This window comes from Vicia villosa, linkage group LG1, assembly GCF_029867415.1.
Source record: "Vicia villosa cultivar HV-30 ecotype Madison, WI linkage group LG1, Vvil1.0, whole genome shotgun sequence".
NCBI lineage: Eukaryota > Viridiplantae > Streptophyta > Magnoliopsida > Fabales > Fabaceae > Vicia > Vicia villosa.
Window position 1 is genome coordinate 6,374,914 of NC_081180.1, and position 20,214 is coordinate 6,395,127.

The 20,214-nt window shown below is 32.3% G+C and overlaps 1 protein-coding gene and 1 long non-coding RNA gene across 2 annotated transcripts; one reads left to right on the forward strand and one right to left on the reverse strand.

The window, feature by feature from the left end:
* Positions 1-2,692: 2,692 nt before the first annotated feature.
* LOC131627496 (uncharacterized) lies at positions 2,693-3,131 on the reverse strand. Its single transcript, XR_009291486.1, has 2 exons — positions 3,000-3,131; positions 2,693-2,901 (listed from the first exon to the last, which is right to left on the reverse strand). It is a non-coding gene; the product is annotated as an uncharacterized LOC131627496 (long non-coding RNA).
* A 5,014-nt stretch (positions 3,132-8,145) lies between these two features.
* LOC131627473 (leucine aminopeptidase 1-like) lies at positions 8,146-12,440 on the forward strand. Its single transcript, XM_058898331.1, has 10 exons — positions 8,146-8,361; positions 8,531-8,945; positions 9,051-9,245; positions 9,354-9,579; positions 9,871-9,997; positions 10,145-10,240; positions 10,836-10,913; positions 11,462-11,522; positions 11,743-11,930; positions 12,099-12,440. The coding sequence occupies exons 1-10, from the start codon at positions 8,164-8,166 to the stop codon at positions 12,225-12,227; spliced, it is 1,713 nt and encodes a 570-aa protein (XP_058754314.1). The 5' UTR covers positions 8,146-8,163; the 3' UTR covers positions 12,228-12,440.
* The last annotated feature ends 7,774 nt before the right edge of the window (positions 12,441-20,214 follow it).

Sequence of the window (20,214 nt, forward strand, 5' to 3'; positions counted from 1 at the left end):
TAATTATGGTTATTTTATTTAACAATATTTATAATATATGGTTGAGGCCTGGTTTTTAAACTGTTTTTTTTTAATTTGTTTTAAAATTAATATTTTTATAAAACCGATTTTGAGAAAAACTGGTTTAAAACTGTTTTTTTTTTAAATTGATTTTTGTGAGAAACCGGTTTAGAACTAACTAACTAATCCACACGTAAATCGGTTTTAAAAAAATAACTTGATTTTAATGATATATTTTGAAGATCCAAACCAAACTATATATATATATATATATATATATATATATATATATATATATATATATATATATATATATATATATATATATATATATATATATATATATAATCATACGATTTAAAATCAATGTTCAGATCTGCATATATGTGATATGTATTTAAACTAGAATCTATCTATTAATTATTGTCTTTTAAAATTTGAGTGAAATCTGAGCCATTAATTTTAAATTATATAATTATTATTAAAAGTTCTCAATTGTCATAATAACTAAAATTTTCATTTGACATGTCCCATATATATATATATATATTTGAATTGTTATATGGTTTAAAATTGATTTTTTTTATTTAAAAAAATGATTTTTGTGAGAAATCGGTTTACAATTGAATTAATCCACATGTAAACCGGTTTAAAAAAAATAAATTGATTTAATAATATAGTTTTAAGATCCTATATATATATATATATATATATATATATATATATATATATATATATATATATATATATATATATATATATATATATATATGGTTGAATTTGATTTGATTACGAGAAAAATATATACATGTAGTACTCTATAGATGAACCATTCAATCGATGGTTAGAGTAGAAGCCATCTTTAATATCTATATAATTTGAATCAAACTAAATTTAAATTTTAAAAATAATTGAAAAATGAATATTTAACTAAATTTTAATTTTAAAAATAACTGAAAAATAAATTTATCATCGAGAAATTTTTTTAGCAGTTAATAACTATTTTTATTTATGAAATATACCATTCATCATTTGAACCAGATAAATCTTATGATTTTTTTGGAAAGGTGTTTAAACATTAAGTTCATGTTGTATTTGGATGCACAATAAATTTTAAATCAATTACTTTTATAAACTTAAAGTAGAAGTAGGAGTTGTATTATGTTTGTGCCGTCTTATATTAAGAAACTCGACATAAATAAATTTTGTCTGATATAACATTAAAATCTTGAATTCATATTTTTTTTAAGTGAACAGTACTGTATACTTTCTAATTGTTATCTATATTTTTTTTCTAGAATACCAACCATTATAATAATAAAAGAAAACAGAAGAATTGAGATAAAAAAATAAGACACTTGTATAAAGCTTGTAAAACAAATACAAAATGTGAGGAAATATTTTTATAATAAAAAATGTACATGTATTTTCAACTAATGACTTGTATTTTTTTAGGCATGATTTGTTCGGCAAAAATTTGTTGTTTTCATGTAGTTATACCACATACTATTTATGAGTTAATTCTAGTTGTTATACATGATCATTTAATGTCAAAAACATAAAATATTAAAGGATTAATACATATTTTACCCTTGTTATATGGGTTTGGTTTGAAAAATTCTCTGGAAAAAAAAGTTGTAAGAATGACCTCAAAAAAATTTTAAAAGTTTCATTTTGGACCTTTATCAGGTCACATCATCAAAAAAGCTAATGTGGCAGTGTTTTTTTTAACTGTTTAATGAATTGATTTTCCACATGATATATTCACCCAATACAATGACATTAATACCCTTACTTGCTATATCCACAAAAACCCAGAATTTTGTTCATTTGGAGTAGTTTCATTTCAAACCCTACTTTTAGGTTCTTAATCTCTTCATCTTCAACCTTCTCAACGTGCATTTGTAAGAACACTGTGAAGGAAATACGACTTCGCCTTGCTCTATTTTCAAGCTGCATTTGCTGGTCAAAAAGATACCTTTGTTATCTCAAAGTTTCTATTCTTACACAAGTACAAGAATGTGGTCTCAACTGAATATCTTTCTAAAAAAATATACGGATTATTGTTTGTTTTCTGCAGATATGAGTGTCTTGAATTAGAGTCCTCCATCATCAAATATATGAAATAAAATATGGATAACTCATCAAAAGGAGAATCAGGCTTGGGCATAAAATGATATTAGGGAAGCTCCCTATTTCAGTTAGTAGGGGTAAGAAAGTCTCTTTGAAGAGTAATTTGTGCACTTCAACTATTGATTGACACTACAACAAAAGAAACATCCATCAAGCATGGAAAGACTCAAATGGATAGGTGAATTCGAATTCAAAATTTCAAATTAAACTGATAGAAATTTCTTATGATTGTTTTTAATGTGTCAACATGAGTTTTGAGCTTAATGCATTTTCACTTTTTTTTAAATAAAAAGTCCATAATGTTTCAATGATCAAAATTTAATTTATAATATTAAATAATATTAATATATTCTAATATAAATCATTTTGTCACTTTTACACATCTTAATTGAAAACAGTTACTGGAACATCAAATATCTTAATTGTGAAATTAAAAAAAAAAACTAATTTTTAATTATTTAAAATCAATTAAGTTTATTTGATAAACCAATAAAACTATATATATAATTAAATTTCATACTAAATGGATGATATAATATCTGTTTGAAGATTGAGTGGAGGAGCTTAAAGAGACATATATAGAACACCTTATAATTTTTTTCTTAAGTACAATTTATTCAACTCCTTTATTTTGTTCATCAAACAGTCCCATATTATAGAATTTCTATAGTGCTGGTTGTGGTGAATCAGCAAATTCTGGTGGAGGAGGTGGCAAATCTCTCTGTCTTTCTATGAGACCCAATTTTTTCATAATCTCTATCTCGGCATCTGTAAAATAAATCAATAAATCAATTATATTTTATAGTAATTTAATAGTCAGAATTTCATCACTTAAAAATAAAATAAAAAACAAAAATAATACAAACCTGCATTAACCCCAGTTGAGTGCAATAAGAAAATAACACTGAAAATTAACGCAAGCATGATGAGGAAATTGCGAAAGGAGGAGAAAGAGATGATATGCATCTTCTAAACTCTAATTATAATTAACCTTCTAATGTTTTTACTCAATATTCTGATTAGTTTATAGATTTATATAGATATATTCTTTCAAATTTCCATGTCGTCTTTCTTTTTTTTGACAATTTCCAAGTCGTGCTTTGTTACTATTTACAATTTCCATGTCATTTTCATAGCGTTAACGTGAAGTTCCTGGCAGCTTTTAATTAGTTTGAAAAAAAAAGGAAAAATCTCAATGTCATTAAGTGTTTATGGTGTCTTACTTTTTCAATTTTTTGAATTTCTACCTAACTTAAAATTTGAGTTAGAAGTCTCACAAAGTTACAAGCACGTTTAAAATTTATGTGAAGTTTCAACTTTAATTTTGTTAACTTAATAATTTCAATATTATTGGTTGAATTAGATTTTACACATATCAAATTTTATTTTTAAATTTTGATACTGAAATATATTATGCTATATTGAAATTAATTAATCTCAGTATAAATTTTTTACTAAATTACAGTTTTGGTCCCCCTATTTTACCCAACTCACAAAATCAATTTCTCTATTTTATTTTTGATCTCACCTAATCAGAAAGATCGTCAAGGTCTGCAACGTGTTGGACTTCTGTGAACTGGGATGAATGTACTTGCAAGGTACTACGATGCTAAAGTAAGTGTTTGAGTAGGGAGAGCAAGTACAGAGGTTAAGAGAGTGAAAATTATGAATACCATGACCCTCTAATGAAAGAGGGTATTTATAGCCCCCAGCGATGGGCCAAGATTCCCTACTTGGGCCGAATTTAGTGGAGGCCCACGTGCTAGGAATCTGTCAGGATCCTATGTGGTAGGGCTGAGTCAGCAAGTGACAAATATTGTGGGTGAACATAATGTAGGGTTTGGAGGGAGTTGCCTGAATCCTACGCTAGTGGGTTTGACCACGTGCTCTTTAGTTGGCATGGGGATTGGCGCTTGTAACGGCTGGTGTGCGCAATATTGGGCCTGAAGCGTGAATGGACCTGCTCGGCCCTAACTCAAGGATTGAGCCTGTTCGACCCTAGTATAAGTGTTGGGCCTGCTCGGCCTAGACCAAAACAGGAGTCCCCTAAGTTGTTGTTCCTGCTAGGAGCAAATGACTTTTCCAAGCGTGTGACCGAAGAAATGTCCGTCGGGGAGAGCCTTCAATCCCTAGAGAGGTTTGAGGGACGTCTTCGACATTGGGTGCTCGCATCATGACCGAGGAAAGGCCGAACTCGTTGGGAGTAAAGAGTCGTTTCAGCCAAGGATATGGGGAGTGATCAGAAAATTAGCAAGTGTATTATTTTCATCGATGTAGTTTAAATAGAGGTTGATACCCACTATCGAACTCGAAGATTGCGTAGGAAATACAAGTTCTACAATTATTCAATTGAAAAAAATATCATGGGAGTTTTGTTGTTTGTTGAGAAATTATACTAAATTGTAACAAATTAAAGCAATCGTAAAATAAAGGTTTTGAACAGATTAAAAAGTATGCTAGGGTTAGGTGTTTAAATTGCCTTGAAATAAACTTGAGTCCACTCTTTATGAAATATTGTTATAAGAGTTTACTACCAAATCTCAATAATCGTTTTCCTTAATTCCTTAACGGAAAATCTTTGGTGTTTATTTCTAATCCTAATTCCTTAGCCATTAAAGATAACATCAAGCGATATAATAATATTTATCAAGATTTAAACGGTTACTACAGTTAAATCCTCATTCCTAAGCAATTTCACCGAAGTATTATTGTGCAAAATGCGTTGAGTTGGTTTGTCCGACCTAAATCTCAGCCGTAAATCTGAAAACTATTTGTCCGATAAAAAAAGCATTAAGACTTTTGCACAATAAAGATAAACTTATAAAACTTCAATAACATAAATTGATGGAAATAAGATTCATAACAATGGCAATTCAGGGACACCCCCTAGCATTGGGGGGTTTAGCTACTCATAATATTTAAAGAATTCATAAAAGAGATGATATACATTACAATAAACCCGGTCTTCTTTGATCTTCAATTGCACTTTGCCCTTGAAGATCTCCGTTCTTCGAATTTGTTCTTCTCCTCTCTCCTCCGTAAAATTCTTCAAAATGATCCAAGATACCAAAACTTCTTCCAATCTAGTTCTAAGTAGTGTTAGGTTACTTTCCCTCCATGCGAAAAGTCCAGAACACCCTTAATGATACTTGGAATAATGAAACAAAGAAAATCAGGAAAATCAGACCGCTCCAGCTGACATGGCCGTGTCCCCTGACACTGGCACCCGTGTCAGCTTCTGACTTCTCCAAAAATGCCTCCTTTGATGTTGTGGGCTGACACGGCCGTGTCCCCTAACACGGGCACCTGTGTCAGCTTCTGCCCCAACATTTTCACGCTTCTTTCCTTCTGTTCTAGTGCCATTTTCTCGGTGATTCTTCCTTGCACCTAAAATCACCAATACTACCAAAACAAGCGATCAAAAGCATTTAAATCTACTGAAAACTAAAAATAACATCTAATTGCAAAATGTGAAATACTGAATCAAAACAAAGAACAGACAAACCATAGTGTTATTGAAATGACTGCTTTTTACCAGATAATTGGTGGAACATAAGTACAATTGGTGACCAATCAGGGAGACACTTTAAATCTCAAGAAACGTTTCGTTTGGATTTGGAATACGAAACATCGATTGGGTTAGTGTGTTGTCTGGCGCTTTATGACGCATGGCGGCTGTTCAACGTGACATTATTGTCTAGGGCAGCCTAACAGTCTAGGCAATGATGAAATGGAATTTCTATAATGAATGACAAAAATTTATGGTATTCCTTAAACATAAAGTTGTAGTATTATTCTACCACATATCTTATTTCTAAAGCAAAATAGATGTCGTATTTTGACTAAAGGGAAGATGAAAGTTTACATTACTTGAGTTTGAAATAAGGGATTATTAGTAAAATGAGAGAGGTTGTTGAAAGAAGATAGATGTTGAGGAAGATGATGGGAAATGAGCAAAAGGAGAGATATAAAAGGAGATGTGATTAAGGATATAGGTTTATGATAAGTGAATGGGGTGAATAGAAATTCAATGATGAGAAAATGGGCGATTGATTTAACAACCATTTGGGGTAAGTTGGTGGTTTAATCTGAATCAACTGAGTAAATGGCATGGATTTTGTGTTAGAAAGGGTATAAGTTGAAGAAAATAATATGGTAAAAGATGACTAAGAGATATTTGACCAAAGTTTCAATTTGACCCAACAAAGACATTTAATTTAATTTTAAAAAAGGACATTTTTTACCATTAGAAATAAGACGCAACTAAATATAAAAAGGGGCACTTTTTTTTCTTCCAAAACAGTAACCTTATATTATATATTTAAGGCTTAAATAGTTAATTCGTACATGTAAATTGGCGTGTTTTTGGTTTCCTTCCTTGTATTTTTTGTTGTTGGAAAAAGTCCTCAAATATTGATATTCATTTGGTTTTAACTCCGACGTCAACACGCTATTACAAAAACGCTTACATGACAAGCGTTTTGCTGGCGTGGCCTGGGAGGACGAAATCCAAAAAAATTTAATTTTTCAAATCCATCCTCTTCTTCCTCAATCCATCTTTAACCTCTATTTTTTCTAATCTCAAACCTCCATTTTTTCATCTCATGCCTTCATTTTATCATCTCCAACCTCCATCTTTTCTCATCTCCAACCAATTTGACTCATATGATTCTAGTCAGGAATGACAATCGTTTAATTTTCTCCTGCCGGCCCAACAACAAAAAATCAATCACAAAATATGAAAGATACTAAGAGCGCGCCTAGTTTTAGCAAAATATGACAAGTTTAATTTGTGTCGTATGTACTTAACAATTGTGTAATTCTTGCAAAATCTTCAACTTCAATCATTAATTAGTTAACCATTACAGAGACGAAAGTCATTAACTCCAAAACTTATAGGGACGAAACACAAAAAGACACAAGCTCCAATTATCACATTCAAAATCATTTTACAAATATCAAGTAAAAATCTGTATGCATGCAAAACACAATATCCAATAGACAATCAACAAAATCTTAAACAACTTGGCTTTATTATTTTCAATGTCCAACTTCATCTTTATCTCCTCATTTTTCCTACACTCAAAGTCTTTCGTAATGCTAGTTAAGCCTTTCACAACCTCTGAGCAATTGCATGCACTTGAGATTAAGTGTTCACTTGATATGTTGAGAACATATGGAGGATGACTCTCAAGTTCATCATCCCATATGAAGAGTTTACAACTTCTCATTGCCTTTGAATTTGAACAATGGACATTAACATCATCACATGAATAATCAACAATGAACATTAACATAATCATATTAACAACAAACAATCAATAATAAATAATGAACAAGAACTTACCCCCCAAATTTGCACATTTCCAATATCTTCTTTTAGGGTTTTATTGGAATTGGACACAAACATCCTCGTTGATCTATTGCAACCATTATTTGGGATTTAAAATGAGGTTGAGTTCCCAACATAGGAGGTATACATGCTTTAATGTGCAGAAATTGAGGAAAAAATAAGATAATGCATAAATGGAGGAAATAAGAAGATAATGCTTGAATGAGGAATAAGAATATTATTTTGAAATATAACTTTCTTTTGGATTGAGTCAACAACGTTAACAACATTACCCTTTTTTTTTTTAACAAAGGGCCGACGTCATGGACTAAAACCAAATAAACTTTAACATTTAAGGATTTTTCCCCAAAAAATAAAATAAAATACATAGACGGAAAATAAAAACATGCCAACTTACAAAGACAAATTGACTATTTAAACCTAAATTTAAATGATTGGGATTTTCTCCCATCTTTTTTATAAAAGATATATACACTCTCCGACCATTATTATAAGCAAATATTCTTTTTTTTAGGTACATTAAATAATGTATTTAATTCAAAATATGGATGAGATTCATTCATCAATTGTTCATCTCTAATAAAAAAATCAGAGTGAATCCAAAATTACAAAAAGCATTTTTGGATGAATAAGATGTGATGGTTCATTATAAATAAGGTAGACTCTCCCACACCCAAATGGCTACCATAGCAACTTCCATTGTCGTTTCTTTCTCAAAATCATCTTCTTCTCTGTTTCTCTCAAAACTCACTTCGCGCATTCACTCTGTTTCATTTCCTAAGCGTTATCATTCAACGACGAAGCTCATGTCGCACACTCCCGCACGTGCCACCAACCTTGGCCTCACTCACCCCGCCATCATCGAAACCCCTAAGGTCAATTTTCCACCCCTCGTTACCCATAACATTTTTCGTTAATCTGTTGATTTTCTCGCTGTTGGGTGTTCATTTATGTTTTAAAGTTTTTATTTGTCTGTGATCATATGTTTTATTTTTGTGATACTGAGAATGTCTTTTATGTGTTTGTGAAAATTCCTGAAAGAAGATCTCTTTTTCTGCCACGGATGTTGATGTGACTGAATGGAAAGGAGATATACTGGCAGTTGGTGTTACGGAGAAAGACCTAACAAGAGATTCAAAATCAAGATTTGAGAATCTGATCTTGAGTAAGATTGACTCTAAGTTGAATGGTCTGTTAGCTGAGGCTTCCTCTGAAGAGGATTTCTCTGGTAAAGTTGGCCAATCGACTGTTCTTAGAGTTAAAGGACTTGGATCAAAGAGGGTTGGTTTGATTGGTCTTGGACAGTCACCTTCCACTACTGCACTGTTCAAGGGTTTCGGCGAGGCTGTTGTTGCGGCTGCTAAGTCTGCTCAGGCTAGCAATGTTGCCATTGTTCTTGCTTCTTCTGAAGGACTTTCTTCAGAATCAAAGCTTAGTACTGCCTTTGCAATTGCATCTGGTAATGATTTTTTATGATTTGTGATTCTATAGCATGTGTGTGTTTGTGCATGTTGGCTTGTGATTTTTATAGTTACATTTGATGTGTGGGCTTGAATTGTGCTAGGTGCTGTACTGGGATTATTTGAAGATCAGAGATACAGGTCAGAATCTAAGAAATCAGTACTTAGATCCGTTGAAATTATTGGTCTTGGAACTGGACCTGAATTGGAGAAAAAGCTCAAGTATGCTGAGGATGTTTCTTCCGGAATAATTTTTGGAAGGGAGCTTGTAAACTCACCTGCTAATGTTCTCACTCCAGGTTCATTTGCCACCTAAAATTGTGTTTTACATGTATAAATATATGTACATATGCATATGTGCATCTCTAAAACTTGATCTTTACTTGATTTTTTTTCTTTTTTTCCAGCGGTGTTGGCAGAAGAAGCATCTAAGGTTGCCTCCACCTACAGTGATGTTTTCACTGCTAAAATATTAGATGCTGAACAATGTAAGGAGTTAAAAATGGGGTCCTATCTTGGTGTTGCTGCAGCTTCAGCAAACCCTCCCCATTTTATCCATCTTTGTTACAAACCTCCAAGTGGTCCAGTCAATGTCAAGCTGGCTTTGGTCGGAAAAGGTTTGACTTTTGACAGGTAATTCACTAAACCATGTTTTTTTAAAATCTACAACACCTCAATACGATAGTGATCTGTCTGAAATGGGATTTTCCCCCTTTTGTATTATCCATGGTTACATGCATTGCTAATTAATTTGCCACAATGGCATACTACTTATTTGTGTAAATACATATGCTGTTTTAACTCTTAAAAAAATTGAGGAGTCCATGAATTTCCTCCCCTTCTCATTCGCTTTTATTGTTTGATAACAACTTAAAAGTTTTTTTTTTCTCTTACTTTTTTTTAATGTTATCTGCTTGTTATTAGTGGGGGCTACAACATCAAGACCGGACCTGGCTGTTCAGTTGAACTCATGAAATTTGATATGGGTGGTTCAGCTGCAGTTTTTGGCGCAGCAAAAGCACTTGGTCAAATCAAACCTCTTGGAGTGGAGGTTAGTCACTGAAGTCCCTGTTCATGATTTCTCTTTTTGTCTATAGTATCTTTGGTCCTTTGATTTGTTTCAATTTTATGTCAAGACTTTGCATAGTGGATATATTGTGTTATGTTTTGCGGTGTAATAAAAGTCTTGCATGTGCAGGTTCATTTTATAGTTGCAGCTTGTGAGAATATGATTAGTGGAACAGGTATGAGGCCCGGAGACATTCTCACGGCTTCAAATGGAAAGACTATTGAGGTGAGGGTTTACTAGGTATTTGTTTTTTAATTGTACAGTAAGCTTAACTTATACTTGTATGTGGTATTGGTGCATAGTATTTGATGGGTTTTTGTTTTTGTTTCAAACATTACATTGCAATCTTTCGAACTTGTTAAATATGTACATGGGATAGAAACACAGTCTTTGATAGAACATTATGGCGTAATTTGATCTATGTAGCTGACCCCACTTAGTGGGATAAAGCTTGGTTGTTGTTGTTGTCATTGTCGTATCATAAGCTCCAATGGATTTGTCATTGCTTCTTCTTTTTCGGATATTTTATTTAAACAATTGAATGACAATAAAATGCATCATTTATGATATTTTAGGATGTAAGTCTTGATTATCATTTTCAGTGTATCAGTACTGAAACTACTAATCTATTGTTGCTATACCTGGTACTAATAAATATATGCATACAAATACATTGCAAGCGAAGATTATTGAAGTTCCAACTGCTGTGAACTATCAACAATGTAATAGAACCTGTGTTGTATTTGACCTTGATTTTGTTAAACATTAACATTTTACATGATTTACTAGGAAATTTACATTGGTTGAGCTTTGTGTGTAGGTTAACAACACTGATGCTGAGGGAAGACTTACCCTAGCAGATGCTCTGGTTTATGCTTGTAACCAAGGTGTTGATAAGGTATGAAGCAAGGCATTTGCATCTTTCTTTCTTTGTAGTATGAATGCATCCCTATAAATCATGACATATATTGGTCGCCTTCCCAAAACATTTGCTTCACATTTAATGTTTCACTTAATAGATTTGGTAAATTTTTTCAATCATGCAATGAAAGAGAAATGCTAGTATGACACTCATATTTACATATTCTTGAGTCAGTACACTCTTTATGATTGGTTCATTCTCCAAAATGTTGAAACATTTCTTAGAAAGTTGTCAATTTACAATGCAATGAAATTAACTTTTCAAAAAAATTGAATTAATCATAAAGAGGGTATTGCCAACATTTCTCTTTAATATCTACCATTCTCATTTCTTAAAAGAATCTAGTTCTGTTGTTATGTACCAAGATTTGCTGAAATAGTGCTGATTTTGGTCTTTTTTAATTAAACAAACTTCTCATCTTCTGTCTGTTTTCTAGTATCCATCTAGACAAACTTAAACTTGTTTTTTTAGGTGTGTGGTTTGGTTTTAGAATAGTGCTAACTGGCAGATAAACTCTTCTTCAGATTGTTGATTTGGCAACCTTAACAGGGGCATGCGTAGTTGCTCTTGGGCCCTCAATCGCAGGTAAAGATGTAAAACTAATATGTTGCTTATGGATTAAACATTCTTTTACTACGGTATACCAAAATTTGTTTATAAAAATCAGGAAAAAGTCTCAATATTTTTGTTGGCACTATAATCTCCTTAAATTTTAGCATTTTGGAGGAAATAGTAGAGCTAAACTTGGGGGAGGATTAAACCGTCAAGCAATGGCTAATTATTACTGCAAACTATTATTTTGAAGGTGTGTTTTCACCTAGTGATGAGCTGGTAAAAGAAGTTTTGGAAGCTTCTGAAGTGAGTGGAGAGAAATTTTGGAGGCTGCCATTAGAAGAAAGCTACTGGGAAACAATGAAATCAGGAGTGGCTGATATGTTGAACACTGGTGGAAGACCAGGTGGTTCTATTGCCGCTGCCCTTTTCCTGAAACAGGTATGTGCATAATAATGATATAGATTATCTTAACTGTTTGAATTTTTCTTCTCAAGTTTATTGGACATCTGAACAATATTCTGTATTTTTTAGCTCCACATTTCTTCAAGTGATTGTGTGAAACTGGAACTTTAACTGTTGTAATCTAAAACAATTTTGGTGTTGCAGTTTGTTGATGAAAAGGTTCAATGGTTGCATATTGACATGGCTGGTCCTGTGTGGAATGACAAGAAGCGCACAGCGACTGGATTTGGCGTTTCTACTCTGGTGGAATGGGTTTTGAAAAATGCTTCTTAACTGCAGCATAGTAACGTATAAGATAAGATAAAAATTTAGTTATGTTTTTCCTGGGGTGGTTTGCTCATATGAATAAGTTGTTTGATGGTGTGGATGGAAAAGGTGGTAACCTGAGGTATATTCCAGTGTATTCAAACTTTTATAAAAAAAAAAAAGAGACCGAATTTTCATGTTTTGCTAGTAATTCAGTGAAGCATCTAATTGTGTTGTTTATATTTTTCTGTCATCATACGTAGATAGTCTTTTTCAAAGGGGGTCGGTTCATTTGTATTTTTACGTTGAGGCTTCTTGAGTCAAAAAAAGAAAAGAAGCAGCAGCATATCTTCTTACGACCAAAAAGAAATATAGCCTGTTTTCTTTTTCTTTTGGAGGGGACCAATGTGCTTCTTAATGAGTGCTGCGTTCCAACTGTTTGAACTACTGATGGCCAAAGGAAAATCATCTTGCACAAAGGTGATGTGACACTTTTAATATGTCTCATGTGTTTGCCACACCAGCATCTTTCATCATTTGGTCATCATCTTCAAATATTTGTTCACATTTAGAAACAAAGAAATTCATTTAACAAAAACCATCTCTTCTCATACTCATCATCTTCCTCTCCTATCATCTCTTTCTTCTTTAAGATCTACCCATCACACTTCTTTAAGATCCCTCTGTTCATTCATATCTACGCATCTTGTCTTCTTCAATGAAGATGAGAAAGAGATGAAGGTCGTTATTGTAGGTGCAGATCTTGTTTGTTGTTGTTTCAAGATTGATGTTAGGTGTTGCTGAAGTTGTGAGGCGACTGGCTAGGCAGACATTTGAGTTATCTTTGTGGATTATAATAATAGTTCAATGGCATTCTAGCCTAACCGCAGTTTATTGGAGTGTGATTGTTTCTAAACATATTAAAGTGACGCTGTTGATTCAGCATATGATTTGATCAAAGCTGCTATACTATTGAGCATTTGCTTGAGAAATAATTTATTAGATATGTATGAAAAATATGAGAATTTGAATTGGAGGAGTGTTTTTACAAAATTTGGAAGCTTAGAGCATCCACGCCGAGTGGTATAACTAACACCGCTCAATATACTTCGATTTCTATTATATATTTTTTTTGGGATTTTTTTTGCACAAAATTAATCTCGAGAGAGAACTCATCCTTCATCCTTTGTATAATGGGCAACCAAATATTTAAAAGCACTAATTCCAAGAACAAAAACTTCATTAACGAGGTAATGAATGCCAAAAGGATCAACGAAGAATAATATTCGCTAATACATAAAAGTTATGTTTTACTAACATCCTATAAGCGAGATGTAAGTTGGAAGTGGTGCAACTTCGAAAATAAGAAGCCACATTCATCATAAATATGTCTACATTAATAGGGTATTGAGACATCTCAATAGTTAAAAATTATCATGTATTCTGATAAGAAAGTAGTGTCTATCATGATTCTAAAATCAAAAAAAGATTTTTGTGCTTTTTTGGTTGATTCGGTCACTCCATCAACTATTTATATCTTTGCTCGAGAGGAAAACCTTGATAATAACTTTTCTGGATGTAGGTTTTTCTTCAGATTGGGGTGTATTGGCCCCTGATGTAGACAAAAGTATTTATAGTGAATATGACGAATGCACCATTCCCTTATATGTGGGTATGACGCTTTCCCTTCAACGAATTTGAGATCGAGGTTTTTAGTCACTAGATAATTGCTCCTTCGCAGTTGCACCCTGCGAGTTAGGCGTATATTTAAGTCTTTCAGTACTAGTACAAATATCGGGGGGAAAGCCTTGTTTATTCATTTTCTTCCACATTTTCAGAGTATAACATAGCTCAACAATCCAGACGCGGGGCCATGGATTGATTAATTTGGTGCAAGTTATTCATTGCTTCAGACTTCAAGAGGCTTATACAATAGTGTGTACCATATGGATCAGGATGGAAAATATGAATACCGCTTGTTTTGCATGTACTAGACCAAAGATCATTTCGTGACGGAGAATAAATCGTACGTCTACAAGGAGAGCGATCTATCCCAGGAGGAACTTTATCTCGGAAACAACTGTTTACCTTTGTCAAAGAGTCAGGTCATGTCGGGGGAATCAATCCACGGGATGAAGCTTCAAGGAAAAGTTTAAAACGACTTATTGAAATTCTTTTGTTGATGGATGCTCATACTAAGGAGGATATGAAGGAAATTTTAGAAGAGTTTCCAACATTCTTGCCCTTTGCCATTAGTTTAGATGTCTATATTGCTTTTAACTTTGGTAATTATTATTTCTATATCCGATGAAGAACGAGGAATCAATCCGCCAACTAAGACAGGGAATCCGAATCACCCCAGTTGTTGCTGGTCATTCAAACACTTCAATTCCAGTTGATATTCCTCCCCTGACTGGGATATTGAGGATTTTTCCTCAGCCCTTTCAGTCGGGTTCTCAAGGGGAAATCTCCTCGGGGTCTGCTAGAGGTGTTGGTATCCTTGGTGACTCTCGACAGTGTAACTCGGTTTTTCGCGAACTGACTCCTTGCTCTTTTTTTTGTTTTTGATATTTTTTTTTGCAAGAGTCGCCACCGACTTTTATTTTATCCAAATAGGAAAGGCATAAAAGAACAGGAAAGGCCTTTTGACAGATTTTGGGTTCGGGGGGTTGGTTATACAAAGGGAAGGTTTTAAGCACCCTTTGTATCCATGGTTATCCATGAGCTCTTAATTGCTTAGCTCACTTTTGTTTAAATGCTTTATTGATTTGAAAATAGAAGAAGTGGAGATGGACAATAGGTCACATAGGTCTCTGAAGAGTTTCACCGGGAATAATGCCCTTCAAATACCAGATGAAAGTTTTTGGAAATAGATGAGAAGTTTTGAAAACACGTTGTTTGTAAATGAAAGGTGTTTGAGCAAGCAATTAGGAGTTACCTACTCTCAATTTATAAGATCTTTCCTATGCATTTAATACTTTTCTTAAATGATGGTATGATTTAAAAAAAAGTAATAAGAGGGAAAACCATAGAGGTGCAAGTGTGCAAAGTGCTTTTTTTTAAAGTTTTATCTTGATTATTAATGTTTTAGCTCAAAGGTAAAAATATGGTTCAAGTGGACAAAAGGAAGATGACGGAAACATAAACAATGCGTCCAAATGGACAAAGAAAAAATAGCGGAAGCATAAATAATATGTCCAAATGGACAAAGAGAAAATAGCGGAAACACAAATAATATGTCCAAATGGACAAAGAAAAATAACGGAAACATAAATAATATGTCCAAATGGACAAAGAAAAAATAGCGGAAACATAAATAATATGTCCAAATGGACAAAGAAAAAATAGCGGAAACATAAATAATATGTCCAAATGGACAAAGAGAAAATGACATAAACATAAATAATACGTCCAAATGGACAAAGAGAAAATAACAGAAACATAAATAATACGTCCAAATGGACAAAAAGAAAATAATAGAAACATAAATAATACGTCCAAATGGACAAAAAGAAAATAACAGAAACATAAATAATACTAATGATAAAATAAAGCATAAAACAAGAAATATAAAGAACAATATCATAAAATGCGGAAATTAAAGTCAATTGTTAGTATGTTAACACGCGAATCATCTTGAAGCTAGTCAAGTATATCCACGATGTTAGTGAAGATCGATGGTGAGTGAATGATGATCTCGGATTTAAAGTTAATGAAAATTTATCAGAAGCTTGATAAAATCATAGCGACTACACGATAAATTTCTAAATGTCTTAAATCAACTGCATACAATCTCTGCCATATTTGATCTTTTATTCCAATTCGGGACAAAGAAATAGATAAGAAATAATATCAAATAATATACAAAAATAAACCTGAAATTGTGAAAAATTTACACAATAATAAAAGAGATATTTTGAAAGTATAATTAGGTTAGGAGAAAATAAAATGACAAAATCTTAAATCTAAAACAAATTAAACCTAATTCATTTTTTTTTGTTTTTTTTTATGTTTTTAAGTTAATTAAAAGCTAATTAAACAAATAATTATACAAATAATTAAACTTAACAAGAAAAATAAATCTAGTTATGTATAAAATTAGTATATAATATATAAATCTAATTTAACAAAATAAAATATTTTTTTTCGAATTTTTTGATAATTAGAAATAATTAAAAAAAAGCAAATATATACATAATTACTAATTAATTAAGCAAAATAAATTAACTATGAATAAAAATAAAATATTTTTATGTCAAATATTAGATTATAAAAATATAAACCTAAATCTAAAAGGAAAATATTTTTGGAGTTTTTTGATTGGTTGAAAATAATTAAAAAGCAATATTTACATAATTACTATCAACTTAAAACTAAAATTAAAACATTTTTTTTGAGAAATTGAAAATATGCATAAATATGGAGTTTTTAATTCATGAACTCCTAACACTACTACATATTAAAAACTACATTGTACTTACTCTATGATGTCCCAAGAGTGGAATAGAGTGATTGAAATTAATTGAAGGTGGCTATTTGAATGAGCCTTGATTTTTTACAAGTTTCTTGAAACTTTTGAAAAATATAAAATGCTTAAACTATGACTTTGGTGTTTGTTGTTGTTCTTTCCCTTTGGCTCCTCTTTGGCTCCTCCTCCTTTTGAATGAAGAAAATGAAGCTCTATTTATAGGCAAAGAGTTTGATCTTGGAGGCCAAGCAAGTTGGAATTGTCATGATTAATTTTGTGGAAAAAGAATGAAATATTATTTTATGCTAGGTTAAAAACTTAACCATGGTTTAATCACTCAAGTATTATTCTCTTCAATCTTGCAATATTATCTTTAAGAATCTTGAATGGTCATTGCTTGCATCACATGAAGCTTCCTTGCATTATCCTTGAATTATCTCACTTTAATTAAACTTTAAATGAATAAAATTCAATTAAAAATGAAATAAAAATATCATGAATCATGGATATGTTGTGAATGCCCTTAGCCATATTATAATCAAGATTGAATCACAAAAGAATTGGCCTTTTTTGAAAAAAAAATAAGTTTTGGTCATTACTTGTTTCATGCATTTTTCCAAAAAAGGTGAACTTCATCAAGGCATATCTCCCTCAATTTTGATCCTATGAAAGTGTTCTTGTACTTTTTGGAAAGCCCAAGGTGTCCTCTACAATCCACTTTGGAAGCTTTTTTGCATTTGGAGAAGTTATCTTAATGATATGGGCTTTGACAATAAACAGCTTTTTGTTGACTTTCAAAATGACCTGTAATGTTTTGGCTTATATCTCTTATGCGGAAGCATTTCTTGACCTTGGGCCCAACATCAAAGTTGTAGAGAATTTAATTTCCTTGAGAATGAGCTTTGGTTGGAATTTTTCTGATAAATTATGAGAGAGTTATGGTCGGTCAAAGTTCAGTTGACTTTTAGGTAAAAAACTCTAATTTTGAAACTTGGAGTTTTGTCGATTTCTGAACTTTTCTTGATGAATTATGATCAACCATTGATCACATGATGAATCTTTTGACAAAATATGGATGTTGACAAAAAATTGCATTTTTGACTGTCTGTTGACTTTTTGGTCAAACTGGTCGTCTGTTGACTGTTTGAGCTGTTGCCTGTGCGTCCGAGCGAATCGAAGTTTGAAAATTTGTCTGGTGGTACTTTGAGACATATGGAGATCCATGAAATCCATTTGAGGTCTCAAAAACTCGTTCTCCTGAAAAAAAACAAAAACCCTAGTTAGGGACTGTTTGTGTAGGAGACAGTTAGGCGTACCTGATTTTTGTGCAGTGTTGAGTCTCTGTTGGTCACGTGATTATCAGAAGACTTCTAGAACAAAAATCTTGGAAATTTGAAGTGCGAAATATTGAATTGACTGATGGTACAAACACGGAGAATTGCGCTGATAGCGGGTTTGACTGGTAACTGGCTGTCCGGGTATTAACGTAACAGTTAAAGTGAAAACTTAACAGTTAAAGTTAATTTTTCTCTTTGTTTTTGTTGTGTTAATGGTGAAAAATTATTTACATGGTTTGTTAGAAAAACAAAAACATAAAAATATATACTGTACGCGAATGAAATTATCGATAATAACATTGAAAAGGATTTAATGCATAGAAATAAAAATTTAACTAGCAATAAACACGCATAATATCATCTTAATAATTAAATGACGGTACAACAGATAATACAATATTTAATACGGACAGTACAAATATTACATAACAAAAAATATAACAAACAGTACGACAAATATTATGAACGGTACATTAATTGAAAGCGACAAATACGACAAACTTTAAGTATGACGATTAAAGATCCATGCTATAAACAACAGTATATAGATGTACGGGAGTGTAAACATCCCAGGTCCGCATTTTTCAGGACTATGCAGACAGAAAAAGGACATGATCACCACAAAAACAGTGATGACCACAAGAAGAAACGTATCCACCCACTTTGCCATGTTTTTGCCGGGGAAGAAGAGAAAATGATTAGGAGATAGTATGATAGAAATTTGGGAGATGAATGAAATTTGATGTGAGCAATTACGAAAAAAATGAGGAGTATCTATAGAGTGAAAAGAGAGAGATAGAGACGTTGGGGAATGGAGGGGTACCGTAAAAAGGGAAAATTTGAATAGTAGTAGGATTTGAAAAAAAGTATGGTAGGTTTTGAAAAGAAAGGGGTATAGAATAAAGCTAGAATTTGATTTGAAAGAAAGAGATTTGAAAAGAAAGGAAGATATTTGAAAAGAAAGAAAGAGATTTTGAAAAAATAATATAGTATAAAAATAAAAATTAGTGGGAAATAAAACCAATAATAATTTAATTGTTACCAGTATAATCTGAAACCCGGACTCCGCGCCTGCAAATTTTAATTCTGTACCAACTGCGTCAGCATTATTTATCTGAAAATAAATCTCAAATAAACAGTGTATGAAGTGATAAACAGTATTTGGCGTTTATGTAAGAATAAATTTAACAGCGAACCAAAATACTGTATAAAAAATTCTAAAAATTGAGTATTCATAAAATCAGGATATTTATGAAATAAAAATCCAAGATTGTATAAAACTCCAAATTTTTAGACAGAAGTCTGTTGACTTCTCTTTGAAAAAAAAAACGCGGGTAAATTTTGGGGTATAACAATAATGATCATAACACTTAGAAAATGATGGGATCTCAGAGGTCAAAAATTGGGGTGCAACAGGCAGGCATCACATACACCAGGTCTTCTGGATCCTGTCTTCTTGGCTAGACCAGAACCACGTACTCTGAAAGAACACCAAGTTTCTAATTCGGAGGAGGACTACTTCTACCTTGCCAACTTGATCGGCGAGGCTCTCGAAGAGGAGTTGTCAAGTCTGGCGTATTATACCTAGCGTGATTTCGCAGTTATTTCCATTGGCAGGGCAAGTCGTTGGGATGCTCTCTATCTGATCAACATCGTAAAGAGAAAAATTTGTTGGAGGAGAGTATTCATAATCTGACGCTCCAACGGGATACCGTTCACATGTATTTTTAACAAACAATCACGAGTTAAATTTAGTTCACTTGTGAGATTAACTTGAAAAATTTCGGAAGCAATCTATGCAAAATAAATGTACATGAAAAAGTGTTTGCGAAGTGAATATAAATGTTTGTATGAAGACAAAACAGGCGCAAACTTTAAAGAAAAACATGGATAAAAGTAATGAAGGAAAGTGCACTAAACGAAATTAAAGATAAAATGCAGTAAATGACATTAAATAAAACCATTTCAATCAAGGAAACATGAATATAATGAAAGAAAAGGACGCGGACTCATACATGTTCCTCACAAACTATTTCTCTCTTTGACTCGGGTACTCCAGTTCTATAGAGAAGTATATGAATTTTGCAACCTTGATTATAATGCACGAGTATGCTATTTATACTAATATGAAGATAACCGTTTCCAACAGTTTATTCATAGAAAATGGACACGTATTATGAACGTGTACTTCAGCCTTCTGAAGCGCCTC

What these genes read in the sequence shown, in the direction of transcription:
- LOC131627473 (XM_058898331.1), top strand. Translation starts at nt 8,164, where the DNA reads ATGGCTACCATAGCAACTTCCATTGTCGTTTCTTTCTCAAAATCATCT. An exon ending in GTAACCAAGGTGTTGATAAG is followed by an intron (nt 10,914 to 11,461) that starts GTATGAAGCAAG and finishes ACTCTTCTTCAG; the next exon opens with ATTGTTGATTTGGCAACCTT. An exon ending in CTGCCCTTTTCCTGAAACAG is followed by an intron (nt 11,931 to 12,098) that starts GTATGTGCATAA and finishes TTGGTGTTGCAG; the next exon opens with TTTGTTGATGAAAAGGTTCA.